Consider the following 14,412-nt stretch of genomic DNA (forward strand, 5'->3'; position numbering starts at 1 on the left):
GTTCAAAATTCTTTAAAAATTGATGACCTGCTTTACGTACGGCCCCCACAGCTTTTGTTGTGTATATCTCACCTACTGTGTAAACATTCGCTAAACTCCAAACTCGGAGTGAGTTTGCTGTTTATGTTTTACGCGAAAATTTGCCAGGATTTTAATTGCTGTTGGGCTAAACAAGGGTAAAAGTGGGTGTGGTTTGTCCGAAATTGTATTTAATGAGGTAAGTTTGTTAATTAATTAAGTTTATTTACTAAAATCAACTCCAGAGTAGAGAACTCTCACGCTGCTTCTCATACTTGAGGAACTACTTAATAATGTGTAATGTTTAATTATTCTTTGTTGTGACCTTCTTTTTAGTACTTACTTCGTGTGCCAACTATACGTGAATGCAGAATTTAAGCCAGTGTGTTCATTTGCATTTAATAGTGCAGTGGGCTTAACTTAATCACCACCATTCCATCTTCAGTTGATAGAGAGGAAGTCAATTTCTATTAAACGAAGTCGTTAAAAATGGATCGAGGCGACACATCCGAAAATGGCGATTCGTCGACGATAAGGCGAAGAAAGGTTGGAGAAGAGGAGGTTGCTGAGGCGAGTGGGTCGTCGCAGCAGCAGGTTATTATTTATTTAGTGGACAAATTGTTTTTAACGTTTCGGTAATAATTGATGTTTTATCATCTTAAATTAAAGAAGGATGGAGATGGGGATGCAGACGCTTTGAAAGCTGCTGCTGCTGCGGCTGCTGCTGCCGATAGTGCTGATTCTGATGAAGAGAGACTTCCGGAGGAAAAATACTTGGAGAAATTGTCGAAAGGGATTCCACAAGGGACTGATAAAACCCCGGAAGTTCTATCCACAGCTTTACACGGGTTGTCTGATAGGTAGCATTTATAAAATGGACATAAATCCGCTTAAAAAGTGCACAGTTTGATTTAGTCTTCTTAAGTAATACTTTATTTCGATTTTGTTAGGTGGAAGAATTGGGTGATTCGTGGAATTTTCACTTGGTTAATGATTGGACTCTTTTGCGTCATCATTTACTTGGGCCCACTTGCTTTGATGGTTACGGTACGTGTTCATAAATTATGTCAAAATTTTAGTCAAGTATCTGATGCATTTCCTATATTTTGTAATTTATGCAGACCTTGGTGGTTCAAGTTAAATGTTTTGCGGAAATTATTAATATTGGGTATTCCGTGTATCGAGTACACAATCTGCCCTGGTTCCGCTCTCTGTCATGGTACTTTCTCATCTCCTCCAATTACTTTTTTTACGGAGAGAGTATGGTCGACTACTTTGGCGTTTTCGTGAGACGAACGGTATGAGCAAAATAACTAAAAGTGCAGAATTTCGGACTGAAAGATATGATTCATTCACAGGAGCCACTTCGTTGGTTAATTACGTACCATCGATTCATAAGCTTTTCCATGTATATCGTGGGATTCGTCTGGTTCGTGCTATCCCTTGTCAAAAAATATTACATGCGACAATTCAGTCTCTTTGCATGGACTCATGTTGCTCTGCTCATCGTCGTGGCGCAATCTTACCTCATCATTCAGAATATCTTTGAAGGAATGATATGGTACCCAAACTATTATACGTAGCTGTCACGTTACTCAAGTATCGTAAGCAATTGGTTTTGACACCACACTGATTACTATTGTATAGGTTCATTGTTCCAGTGATGATGATCGTTTGCAATGACGTGATGGCGTACATGTTTGGATTTTTCTTTGGAAAGACCCCACTGATTAAATTGTCCCCCAAGAAAACTTGGGAAGGTACTTCAATTATCAATGTTTATCTAATTGCTAATTAAACTTGATTCTTAATTTTAAAACTTGATGTCATTTTAAGGATTCATTGGAGGCGGACTGTCAACAGTTGTTTTTGGGCTTGCGGTAATTTAATTGGCCAATTGAGTTATCAAATCCTGTAAATATGTCCCCGAGTTAACATTTGAATACACTTTGTTGCAGTTCTCGTACTTTCTCTGCCAATTCCCATACTTTGTCTGTCAAGTCGAGTACAACGAGACGGTGGATCAGATGACACTTGGTCTTGAATGCGAGGTTTGCAAATTGCGATACCAGATTTATAGTTGCTAAATTTCTAACATGTTTCATTTATTTTCAGCCATCTTACCTCTTTCAATTACAAGAGTATAATCTTCCATCATTTCTAGTCAATGTGTGCAAAGTGTTTGGCATGAAACCAATTATTCACATCTATCCATTTATGCTCCACTCACTGTCGTTGTCAGTATTTAGCAGTGTAATTGGACCGTTTGGTGGATTTTTCGCATCTGGATTCAAGAGAGCGTTTAAAATCAAGGTATGCTAATTTTATATAGGTAGGTAGGTAAATTTATTAATGCTCGATTGATGTGGCCGCGGCTTTTACAATCATATATAAAAGAAGTTTTATAAATTTATTTAAATATATATATATATAGATATTACTATTTAGATACTGGCTAAGCCTAGTTTAAATATTAAATATTAGCATAATAGTACATCTGTATTATTATAGGCTTGCTATTTCTAAAAATCATGAAATTAGTTTTTGAGAGATTAATTTGCATATCATTTCCTATTAAATAATCTCGCAAAATATTTATTTTTTCTTGCAAGTGAATGGCGTTTGTTGCCAACAAAATGATATCGTCCGCATAGCATAGCAAATGAATTTCAGCGGTTCCAATTCTTAAAATAGACAGCTCTACATTACTATGCATGAGGTCAAACAGGTCATTTGTATGCAAAGTATACAATTTTGGACTGAGCGTTTCTCCCTGAAGTACAGCTTTTTTAAAGGGAAAGAAATTGCTTTCTCCGTGGCGCGTACGGACTTTTGCCTTCGCTTTGGCATAAATATTCTTGATAGTATTCAGCATTTTGTCACTTATTCCTGCTAATTTTAACTTTTTCCAGAGCTGATCATGCTTGACTCGGTCAAAAGCTGAACTAAGGTCCACCAGTAATGCATATACCTTTCCCCTTTTATTCCTGATAATATGTTGCAAAATTGAGTTTAACATGAAAATATGATCTTCACAACCCATTCCCTTTCTGTTTGCAGCCTGAAATTGTGATATTTTTTCATGTTTCTCACACCACTCATTTAAACGATTTGTCAAAAGCATAGTATACAATTTTAAACCTGTGTTTATTAAGGAAATAGGTCGATAATTTTTTGGATCAAGTTTATCGCCTTTTTTGTATATGGGTGAGATAATAATATCCGCCCATCCATCCGGGATTTGTTGACTGTCCCATAATAAGTTTATGCTATCTAGTAATATAAGTCTTTGCATGTCATTAAGTCCTTTCCATGCTTCATTTGGGATACTATCCGGTCCGGGCGCTTTTCCAGTACTTAATTTCTTGATAACTGCGTTTAGTTCTGCAGATGTGAAAGCTCCGTCCGTATCGTCATTAATTATACTGAGTTCGTCATTTGGTAGTGTGTCATTTTGTTCATATGTGTCGAAAATTTTAGAAAAATGGTCATGAAATGTTACAGGAGTAATTGTTTGATCATTGTCATTACCATTACAGTTCCGCTTTGACCTATAGTAATTAATCGCTTTCCAAAAATCCGACGAATTTTTAGCGTTAGAAAGTGAACTTTGGATTGCATTAAAAAATTGTAATTTCTTCGCCTTCTTAAGATTGATATAAGTTCTCTTCTTTTGTAAGAAAATCAATTTTAATTGGTCTTTTTCTAATTCGTTCCCAGCTTTTCGGAAATTACGAAGACTACTATTGAAAAGCTTCTTCTCTAACAAGCATTTTTGATCGAACCATCTTGGTCCATACGTTATGTTTTTTACTCCTAATAGTCTTCTCTTCAACATTTCACATGAATCTAATCCTTTAAGCATGCCCTGTTGAAATTTGTCAATTGTGATGTTGCTACTATCGCAGTTTTCCAGGATGTTGTCGAAATTGTCTTGAAATTTTCCAATTTTGTGTACATCCCATTCTACCTTGACTATTTTTGTGAAAGTCTCATAATGTGGTATTGCATTTAATTTTAACATGATAGGGAAATGACAAGACTGATCGCTGGACAAAACCTTGAATTCTTTCTTATCAGTTATTGATTGAGAGATGATACACAAATCTACAACTCTTGAACCATTCTTATTAACAAAGGTGAAGTCTCCGTCTGTACCATGCTCTCCGTTACCATTCAGTAAACTAAGATTATTTTCCTGTATTATTTTAATAAGCTTGGTGCCACGTATATTAGTGACTTTGTCCTTGGATTTACTTGTATGATTTCCTGTTCTCGAATTAAAATCACCCATGTATATGCAAGAAATCTGTGCTGAATCTACTGCCTGAAATATCTCTTCTATTTCGATGTTGCTATTAGGGGGTAAATAGCTAAAAATAATAATTACTTTCCTAAAATTATCGTTTAACTGTATGACGCTATATTCATTCTTCATACATATAACTTTACTAAAATTAACTGTGCTATTTTTTATACCAATGTAGTAACCCATCGAAGCTCTTCCTTTGATTTTTGATTTCACAGCTTTCATATCGAAAATTTTATATCTATCTGTAATTTTACTGTTTAATATATAGTCATCAACGTGCCATGTTTCACAAAGGAAGAATATCGTTGGGTTAAACTCGATTAATTCATTATAGAATAAGATATTTTTAGACCTTATACCTTCTATATTCCAGGAAATTATATTAAAGTTACTGATTCTTGATTGTTGTGTTAATTGTAGAGGCCTGCCATATCGTCACGTCGTTTGTTTTCCATCCTCCACAATTTGATTCGAGGCGTTTAATGTGTACCAGGTTGTAGCTCCTTCCGTTGTGATTTTCACCGATTTCTTGTAACATCGGAACAGCAGGTCCGGTTTCTGTTTCTTCATGTTTTTCGCAAATTCTCTCAGTTGGGAACGCACCTTTCTTTCCTCGGGGGCCAGATCTTCATCAATGAAAATATTGGTTCCGCTCAGCTTCATGCGAAGAGACAGGATTTGTGCTGCGTCGCGTTGTCTCACCATTTTAAGCAAGAGGGGTCGAGGTCTGGTCATATCTGGGTTAAAAGTACCCATTCGGTAGCAACAATCATAATCGATTTGTGCGAGTCCCAGTTTTTTAGCTAGCTCTTTAATATGTTTTTCACGGTCTGACCATTTCTCACCGACTTTCTCTACTATTCCGTTAATAACAACATTTTTCTTTCGATCTGCTGTCTGTAATTTGTCGATCCTTATTTTCAGTTGGTTAATATTTTCTTTCAGAGGACTTGTTAGCTTTTCCAAATTTTGTAGTCGGGTTATGACCTTATTTTCACTGTCTGTGACTACTTTTAGAATGTAGTCTTTTAGGTCACTATCGCCCATATTGGTTGTGGGTTGAATAACTTTAGGCTTTTTGGCTATTTTTGGTTGTGGCGAAGGTGAGGATTCGAACGAAGAATTTAATTGGTCATTACATCTAGATCTTTTACTACTTGAAGATGTGGGAGTTTGCGGAAAATTATTTACACCTTTTCTCATTTGAACGTTATTTTGGATTTTAATGTATAACTCGATTTTACAGACGAGTTTGTTCAATTTGAGGAAGGCATGTAGATTAGACGGCGACTCGATTGAATGGAATTGCTAATTTTAAATAAGATTGTGCCATGTTTAGCTCATAATTTTGATTTAACAATAATCGTTTGGGTTAATTTTCTTTAAGGATTTTGGAGATGTCATTCCTGGACATGGAGGATTTTTGGACCGATTTGATTGTCAAATTTTGATGGCTACTTTTGTGAATGTGTACATTACCAGTTTCATTCGTATCGCATCTCCTCAAAAAATATTACAGATTGTAAGACTCCCTATTATTACATCTTTACATATCATTTGAACATTCAAAGTACTTCTTTCTTTCCTTGGTTTACAGGTGATGGCATTGAAACCAGAGCAGCAACTGGAACTCTACAACTCGTTAAGAGATTCATTATCAGATCGTGGAATACTTCAGCTCCAGTCATAAAAGAAACTGGCTAAAAAAACTCCTGAAATCATGAACTTTCTCTCTTTCAACAAAGTATTGTTTCCGAATAAGTATAGATTAGTTAAATTTTATTTATTTTTGAAGACCCCTCCTGCCCCTCCTTGTGTTACGCATTGTTTATTTTGTTATTATCGTATACGGGTCAATTAATGAGAAGTATTCTAAATTGATGGTAAGGCCATTCCTTACTCAAAACAAACTGGAAAATTATGTGTACATGTACTTTGTGCTTACACCTGTGTTATTGTTTAATTATCTTGTTTTTTTTCACTTTCTAAAACACATTTTCATAAAATGTGAAATTTATTTTGCCTGAAAAACAAATTATTTTGATGGTGCTTTTAAACATGTATGGATACTTTATTGTTTTGAATGCATTGTAAATTGTATTGTTCGCACTTATATAATAAGAAGATGCTAACTCTAAAGCGTTGACTCAATATTTCCTCAATCAATTTAAAATAGTGACGATCGGCTGGCTGGATGATGGTGCAAATATCCTGTGATTAAGAGTCATCATATTGTGCTTATTAGGTCAAGATAAGTCTAACTCGCTAATATATTACTAACAATCGCTAATAATGTGACGTTCGGATTTTTTTTTGTCCCTGATTTTTAACGCTATAGTATTGCATTGTACAACTCTAAAATTTTGTTGTTGTAGTAGTTTGTTAAACCTCACTTCTCTCTAGTAAATAGATCCAAATAATATGTAGATAAAACTAGATTCGCTGTATTATCACGATCAAAATAGCATTTAAGACGACAAACATAACACATGACTTAGTTGTTTCGAGATGCAATACTAACATCCCAAATGTCGAGATGGGTGAAACTATTTAGTACTAGAGATAAAAATTTAGTGTAAATGTAACGTAACGTAGAGCTAACGGTCAGTCTTGTTGTGTGAGAAATTAATAACGGAATACATACAAAATTTCAAACAAGTTGGGTACGTGTCTATATTTCGCACTTCCTGAAGCATTTGTGCTGAGCCACTTCTTAAATGGGCAGTTTGAATTGCTAATTATTACTAATTTTACTCTCTTTAAGATTTGACACTTCTTTTGGCCGTGGTTCCTCCACTGCCAGTTCATAAATTGAGAGTCACTGTCCAAATATTTTAGGAAATTATATATTTCCCCTAAAATTATGTGTTCCCAAATCTTCTTAATTATCTTGTTGGCTAGTTTTTTAGCCCCTGATTTAGGCGTTTCTGCCAACGGATTTTATCCCGACCACACAAATCATGCCGTTTCATACGAAGACGAGTATGAAGCCTTTGAGAACGATTTAATCGCATCAATACCGGAAACCAAGAGCAGAGCGAAGCGTTTCATTTACATGAACACTGATACCTTTGTCGCAGTCGCACTGCTCGTCGGAGTCCCACTCTCCATCGTGTTGCCATCACTGGGAAATATTTTCAATAAGTGGAGAAGACGACGCAGTACGGGAGAAAGTGACGCTTATCCATTCACAGAAGATGATCCCGCAGTGCAGCCAAAATTGGATAGAATTTCGACGTATTTCAATTTGGTGGATGTATGTTAATAAAACAGCTTAATATGCACATAAGCTTTTTAACTTCAGTCTCATTCTAGATACCCGAACATTCCTGCCAACTCCGAGCAATTTGCGAATTCTCCGCAAACCCCGACAAGTATTACCCATTGTCAGAAATGATTCTGAGCCGAATTCGAAATCCTAACCTGCCGTCTATGATTTACCTGGAAAATTCTCCCTTGCCGTTGAGAATTGTGGATAACACGACAACTCCTAAAAGTGGGAATGGTTCAGACTCTTCTTCAAGTAACCAACCTGCTCCTAAAAGTCTCTTCAAAATTTATAACGGCGCAGCCAATCTAGGGTCAGAGTACGGGTATAATCGTTGCGAAACAAATTTTGGGTCCGATTGTCATTATTCCATGGATAAGTTGCTGAACATGCCCACGCTCAGATTTTGGACGGCTATGCAACGCTTTCTTAAATTAAAATTTACCGATGGCAATCTCAGTTTTTGAAAAAACGGTTTTCTATATAAAATGATACTATTGTATTGTGTTGAATTATTACATGAATGTAAATACATACATTTTAAGTTATGTGCAGCATTATTATTATTTATAGAAAAGTTTTTGTTACGTATTAAATAAATTATCGTTGTTGGCCCCCGTTTGCATTGTCTGGAGGACATGGGCAGTTGAATTTGCTCTGTTTCTGAAAGATTTCATATTGCTTGTCCGCATCTGGAGGATTGTAGCAATCGAAACGATGTTCTTTCAGGTAATCATATTTCTCAGGAGGGATGCAAGGCACGTCTTCAGTGAGTCTTGGATTGGGTGGCAGTGGATCTGTGAATAATTGATTTAAGGGTATTAATTCATCTCAAAAATTAATATAATGATAAGCTACCTGGTGCAACATAGCGTTCCGGTTGACAAACGGCAAGCTCCTTAGTTTCAAACATGTCAGGGTTTCCTGGACAAGGCTTATCGCAAAGTTGATCAATCGGTTCGTCAACATTTGTAGGGCGTTGATATCCGCAATTGTACCCTAATTTTCGACACATGTCCCAGTCGTAAGGCATTGGATCAGGATTTGGATTGTCCACGCAAGGGTCAACACTTTGTTTTTGGGTGCCTAATATTGCAACAAACATAATTAAATATGGTTTTACGTTTACTATTTTTACTTAATACTGAATACTTACCGAGACCCAAATGCTCGAAAAATCCTTCGCCGATCGGCTCTTCGCAAACTTCTCTTCCTGTAACATAGAGAATGTGATAGAAGGAATTGTATTTAAATTTCTATTGCTTTTATAATTTTTAGTTGAAGTAATAACCTGGATCGCAAGGTTTTTCCTTGAATTGTGCAGGATTTTGTTGTTTCTCACAGTCAAAGTACTGTTGAAGATTTTCTCTGACATGTTCTGGGAAGCAAGCCGGGTTTGCATTGATGAATTCAAGAGTAAACGGATCTGCAGAGTTGAGACAAAATCTTGAATTGAAAATGTCCAACATTGCACCAATGTAGAGGTCGTGAGGTCCATAGTATTCTGTGGATTTTCGGAAAATGTCGTTATCAAAGTTGTAATTTACATTCTGCTTAAATTATTTAAAAAATTACCTGGGTTATCTTTTGAAGAGCCGGGTTTCATTACTCGCAAGTAGTCCAAAAATTTGCCTCCTGGCCATCCCGAATTCCGCACGGCACGCTCATACACGGAGAGCTTATCGTCCACTAAGCGATAGGAAATTGTGAATTCACGTCCTTGGTCTGTTCAAGACACAAACAAATAGAATTCAGTATAAATTAGTTGCTATTTGGCTGGTGCTTCAAAACTTGAATGCGTTTACTTAAGATATTTTTTATGCAGATTATGTACCTTCAGGTCTAGTGGAGTCGATTGTGGCACCGAACTTTAGGACCTTCAATTCAAAGATGAGTCGTTTCATGGCGTCGTAACGGGGCCTGGATGGAAGGCAGAAATATAATTATACGAAGTTAATGTGTTATTACAGAGGACAAATCCGTACTTAAGCAAAAATGTAGTTTAATTTTATGACTTTACCGTTGAGGCACAATTCTTAGACACGACATGAGTGAGTCTTCCGGAGAACCCCATCCATTCCATGGTGGGAGTGGCTATTAATTAGGGATACCAATTTATAAAAATAAGCTAAAAAATAATTATTCATACTAACTAATAAAATTATACCGCAGGTTGGCGTGGTGCCTTGGGCGCATCTACACAAATCGGTGTAAAGTCCGTGTAGCCAAAGTGTTGTCGGTAAAAATCTTTAGTGAATGCATCCATGTCGAAGATTAAAAATCGTCGTCCAAACACGTTTAGGGTCTCCCCAATCTTAAAGTCTTTTGGTTCATAATACTCGACAATTTCCTTTCGCGACGGTTCCATTGATACGAGTGGGAATTGTACTGCATTTAATAAACAATAATATTAAAATTCATCCTCAAGATTCAAAAATACAATTAAGGAATAGTAATTACGGGGCATATCCTTATAATTTTTCGGAAGGCGAGTCTTGTGCAAGAGGAGCTTGAAGGGATCGCGTCCGTCATTATTTCCATGCAGTTCACATACTTCAACCATGTCATCCACCTGTGATTTAAAGTCATTGTATTACTATGTCCATTAGGTAAGTCCTACATAAGTCTAAATTACTACCAGATGGTAAAATAGGTCGTAACGTCTCAATGTTCCAAATTCCTGTTCCCGTTCATCCCAGACGCACTTGAAACGAAGTACTTTCTGTCCAAATTCCATGTACTTTTTGCGACCGTCAGCCATTATCTGTAGAAAATATGTATTAAGTAAGAAAGTCTTAACATTTCTTAATGATTGAGACATTTAATGAGTACTAAATACATACGTCTGGAGTATGGAATGTCCTTTTCTTCTGAGATTGGAATCGTTTTTCGATATAAGGATCCTGTGGTATTAGTTCGGGATCATTCAACAACACGCCCTCACTTTCGTAAAAGTCCTGAAATTGAAATTTGGAGTATGATTTTTAGTTAAAAATTCTGTACATAGCTGTAACGCACCTTTGTCCACTTGTCACAATCAGTAACGCGAATAACTCGTCCGTAAAACATGATGTCACATTTAATGTTGAGATCCTTCCAGTGCCAAAACTCGCCTAAATCATTTTTTGGAATCTGGTGGCGTTTAATTAGTTTTCCTTGCATCAGGCCAGAATTCTGTCAAATTGATATCATTAGCATACGTTCGCATCGTAACATTGATCGAATAAAATACATGCATGTATGTACCTCAACTTTTGGCTCGTCCACCATGATGGTGTCATCTTCCAAGTAGTATAATATCTTGACCTGTCGTACGCGATAAATTTCCGACGCTGAATCATTTACGGTCTCCTTGTAGTACCCGTCAAATTTCAGAGTCTGTCATAAACAAAATAATCGTAATTCATTATTATCCGAATTAGTGTGTATTGACCATTAGTCGTCAATTTTTCTGCATATCCAATTACTTTCTTTTCCAGTGCAACAAACGCTGGAATTAGTGGCTTAGTCGGTCTCCCTCGAGGAACGCCATACGTCAAGATTGGATCATAGCTGGGTATGTACAATTAGATGTTAATTGTGTGAACCAATTGCAATTTACAGAAAACATTCATATGAGCCAACTCATGTAATAATAGGCAATCCTTACTTGTACATGTCGAAAAGATCCTTGACGGACATAGCTTTCGCCGGAATCGGTACGTTCCCAACGCCCAAATAGTCATCCTTGGAATTGAAGAATCCATTCTTATGGGCAAAAGTATGGCTCTTCCTGAAATCGGAAAGCTGCAGAAACATAATATAAAACAAATAATAGTTATAAATTAATTAGCGATTCCATTATGCAAATCGATTACAGATAATTGTTAGTTCTATTTTTATTTTGTAAGTACCGTCGGGTCAATAAAAGTGTTCCCAGGTAGGAAAGGCAATCCTTCAATTCTCTTGCTGTTCATGATAAACTAACCCGGTTTTTGATGATACGTGAAATTTGTGATTAATTTATAAGAACGAGAGACTTGTTCTTTCGTGCCGGACGGACAGAGACGCTGAAAGTATGTAGGAGGATGCTATTTTCTGAATATATTGATTTATTGATTCTACAAAAGACTACGGAAAGAAAAGAGTATTGATAAACAATCTGAGTCGGCATGGGGACTTAGAAATCATAAAGAATATAAATCAGAAGAGTCTGAATAAGTAATAATTAGGCATAATTTTCTTGATATTTAAAGAATGTCATGATGAAAGGTCTTAGTCAACCCGTTGCGTCGACGGACATGTCCAATTATACTTGATTACTTCAAATTGTTGACTAGGTTCAACATAAACTTTGAGGTTGGTGATTCTGGGGAGTCTGTAATGAAATTCTTGCCCTCGTCGCATGACCGAGTAAGATTTGGGTCCATAGGAAGGCGTCCAAGGAATGGAATTTGGAATTCATTGGCCAGAGCTTCTCCACCCCCGCTGGTCTTTGGAAAAAGTTCGCTCGAATGCTAAACAAACAAATAATTCATGATAATTTATCTTACTTAATTATCTTATTTAATATGAATTAATAAAAAAATACCTGACAGTTACAACACACGAATACGCTCATATTCTCAATTATTCCAATGATTGGAATATTGGTCTTTTTGCAAAAGTCAATTTCTTTTCGAACATCTATGATGGACACGTCTTGAGGTGTCGTCACAAGGATTGCGCCGTCAATGTTGGCCTAAAAAATGTATAAAGTTAGCGCATTACGCAATTTCATCAAATTCGCTTTAATTAAATTACCTTGGACAAATATGTGGCAATTGATAAATGTTCATCTGATGTACCGGGTGGTGTGTCAATCACAAGTACGTCAAGCCCAGTCCCCCAATCCACTTCCATCAAGAACTGTTTGATAAGTCCATTTTTTCGGGGTCCACGCCAGATTACAGCAGACTTGGGACTGTCCAGTAGAAACCCGATCGACATTACGCTAAGGTTCTCTTCGACATACTGTAAATAATTACACTGCTGTTTAAATTCGCCAAAAAGTTAGAACATGCTATGCGATCAATCACTTACCACAGGGCTCCAGCCTGACCCACTTTGGTGAACCTGTCCCCAGAAAACAAGCACTTTTAAGTCTTTCCTGGTGCATATTGATTAGATTAATCTGAAGACTGACAACTTACAATTTCACCCTCGCACCCCATAATTCTGGGTACGCTTGGACCACAAATATCGACATCTAACAGCCCAACCTATCCAAAAGACAGCATATGTCAATCTCACTTGTATAATAACTACGATAATCAGACGACTTACATTGGTATCTGCATTAGCAGCGAACGCTCTTGCCAGAAGTGTAGAGACCGTGGATTTGCCGACGCCACCCTTCCCTGAAAGCACCAAGTACTTTCTCTTCACTGACGCCAGCTTTCCAGCTATGACAGAAATTGCTACCAGGAAAACAATACAATTAGTCCATGATATACTATAATATTCGCAAATTTGGAAAATTTACCAGGGTCAGGAATTGATGCTTTCCCAGAAGAACAAATCTTTTGATTTGGACATCCATCACACGGCTCCGCCTTGCCTGCTTTTTCACTTTGCGTTCCTGGACAATCTATCAATAAATACATAATAAAATAATTAATTGCTTAGCCCATATCATTATTATTTCCTATTATACTAAAATCTTAATTTCCTAAATCTTACGTTCCGGAACTTCAGCCATTTCCGCATCAGTTGACGACATTCTTTCTCTCTCTGTCGAGTCAAATGTCTTTTTAAATGTTAACTAATTATTATTTAACAAATTTGTAATCTAAAAAAAATAACCTGAATTAATACAGCGTGGAAATAAACGTGCGAGGATGATTTGATAAATAGATAAAGCTTTGAGATGTGCGGGCTGGCTGCTGAGAACTCAACGAGTAAAAAACAGACACAGAAAACTCGCACGTGTTGCTGCACACGAAAAATTGTGTCATTGTTCCGTTGAGCTTCGGAGTGACGTAGTTTTCAGAAAATCTAAAAATTTCGGTACGGTTTCCGTTTCAAAATCTGTTTGATTTAATTTGTCAGGTAAGCAAAGCAACGGGAACAATTTAAGAAAATTTTGACGAGACAATTAGCTGGTCAAGTCGAAAAGTTCCTAATTCTTCTACCTTTTCTAATTTTTGTAGACGACTAAACCCGACTTGGTCAAGATAAGAAAGGACTTGAGAAGAGATTGATTGAACTATCTGCTGAAGAACTTGATGAGGTAAAAACAATTTTAACAAAGTTTTTATTTATTAAATGTGTTTTTTAATAAATAAAGATCTTAATTAACAAATGTATATTTTTAGTTGCACTTGATTCTCAAAGCTTTAACTCCCTTCTATTATTGTTACAGAAGATGAGTTTCTTAAAGACTGGATGTCAACTATTTTCTCGCGTGGGACGTAACGGTGGACGTTACAATTTGTCCCAACAAGGGCACCGTTTCACCGCCGGTGGGTCGACCATGATGCGTGTCGCGTCGTACCGTCAAGTCGCTTGGCAGGAACCAACGCATGACGAACTTCCAATTCCGGAAGGTAGTTGGGACGTCGCACACAAGAAAAAACAGCAGAAATACGGACGACAATTGTTCCTCGGAGCCGGCTTCTTCGTCTTCACCGTCTTCTTCATGTTCTCATCTGGAATTGTGCAATTGAACGCCACTATTCCCAAGTTGGACGATGCCTACTTGGCGAAAGGGTCAAATACTTGTCCTCCCACTCCGCCGCCGAAATGCTAAGCAATTTTGAAAAAAAGTTGTTATATATTTGCAAACTTTATGTAA

At 36.8% G+C, this 14,412-nt stretch overlaps 4 protein-coding genes across 5 annotated transcripts; 2 read left to right on the forward strand and 2 right to left on the reverse strand.

Moving 5' to 3' along the window:
- Positions 1–57: 57 nt before the first annotated feature.
- Positions 58–6,988, forward strand: LOC110856424 (phosphatidate cytidylyltransferase, photoreceptor-specific). 2 transcript variants are annotated; one of them, XM_022104907.2, is made up of 12 exons: positions 58–217; positions 355–612; positions 688–878; positions 969–1,065; positions 1,140–1,316; positions 1,377–1,579; positions 1,666–1,778; positions 1,855–1,898; positions 1,977–2,069; positions 2,134–2,331; positions 5,718–5,852; positions 5,928–6,988. In XM_022104907.2, exons 2-12 carry the CDS (start codon positions 508–510, stop codon positions 6,018–6,020), a joined length of 1,449 nt encoding a protein of 482 aa, XP_021960599.1. In that variant the 5' UTR covers positions 58–217; positions 355–507; the 3' UTR covers positions 6,021–6,988. The 2 variants fall into 2 exon arrangements, with proteins under 2 accessions (XP_021960599.1, XP_035712824.1); XM_035856931.1 differs by having other exon boundaries at positions 691–878.
- A 51-nt stretch (positions 6,989–7,039) lies between these two features.
- On the forward strand, positions 7,040–8,146 carry LOC110856426. The gene is made up of 2 exons (XM_022104909.2): positions 7,040–7,586; positions 7,646–8,146. Exons 1-2 carry the CDS (start codon positions 7,194–7,196, stop codon positions 8,063–8,065), a joined length of 813 nt encoding a protein of 270 aa, XP_021960601.1. The 5' UTR covers positions 7,040–7,193; the 3' UTR covers positions 8,066–8,146.
- On the reverse strand, positions 8,111–11,626 carry LOC110856338 (EF-hand domain-containing protein 1-like). The gene is made up of 16 exons (XM_035856929.1): positions 11,492–11,626; positions 11,248–11,384; positions 11,066–11,150; positions 10,845–10,976; positions 10,617–10,772; positions 10,442–10,555; positions 10,237–10,362; positions 10,059–10,170; positions 9,766–9,986; positions 9,619–9,692; positions 9,433–9,518; positions 9,174–9,323; positions 8,890–9,102; positions 8,755–8,811; positions 8,457–8,684; positions 8,111–8,395 (listed from the first exon to the last, which is right to left on the reverse strand). Exons 1-16 carry the CDS (start codon positions 11,552–11,554, stop codon positions 8,199–8,201), a joined length of 2,151 nt encoding a protein of 716 aa, XP_035712822.1. The 5' UTR covers positions 11,555–11,626; the 3' UTR covers positions 8,111–8,198.
- A 43-nt stretch (positions 11,627–11,669) lies between these two features.
- On the reverse strand, positions 11,670–13,526 carry LOC110856425 (cytosolic Fe-S cluster assembly factor nubp1). The gene is made up of 9 exons (XM_022104908.2): positions 13,422–13,526; positions 13,299–13,349; positions 13,102–13,206; positions 12,903–13,036; positions 12,770–12,838; positions 12,660–12,692; positions 12,381–12,590; positions 12,169–12,318; positions 11,670–12,094 (listed from the first exon to the last, which is right to left on the reverse strand). The coding sequence occupies exons 2-9, from the start codon at positions 13,336–13,338 to the stop codon at positions 11,897–11,899; spliced, it is 939 nt and encodes a 312-aa protein (XP_021960600.1). The 5' UTR covers positions 13,339–13,349; positions 13,422–13,526; the 3' UTR covers positions 11,670–11,896.
- Between the last annotated feature and the right edge of the window lie 886 nt (positions 13,527–14,412).

This window comes from Folsomia candida, unplaced genomic scaffold, assembly GCF_002217175.1.
Source record: "Folsomia candida strain VU population unplaced genomic scaffold, ASM221717v1 Fcan01_Sc015, whole genome shotgun sequence".
Lineage (NCBI taxonomy): Eukaryota > Metazoa > Arthropoda > Collembola > Entomobryomorpha > Isotomidae > Folsomia > Folsomia candida.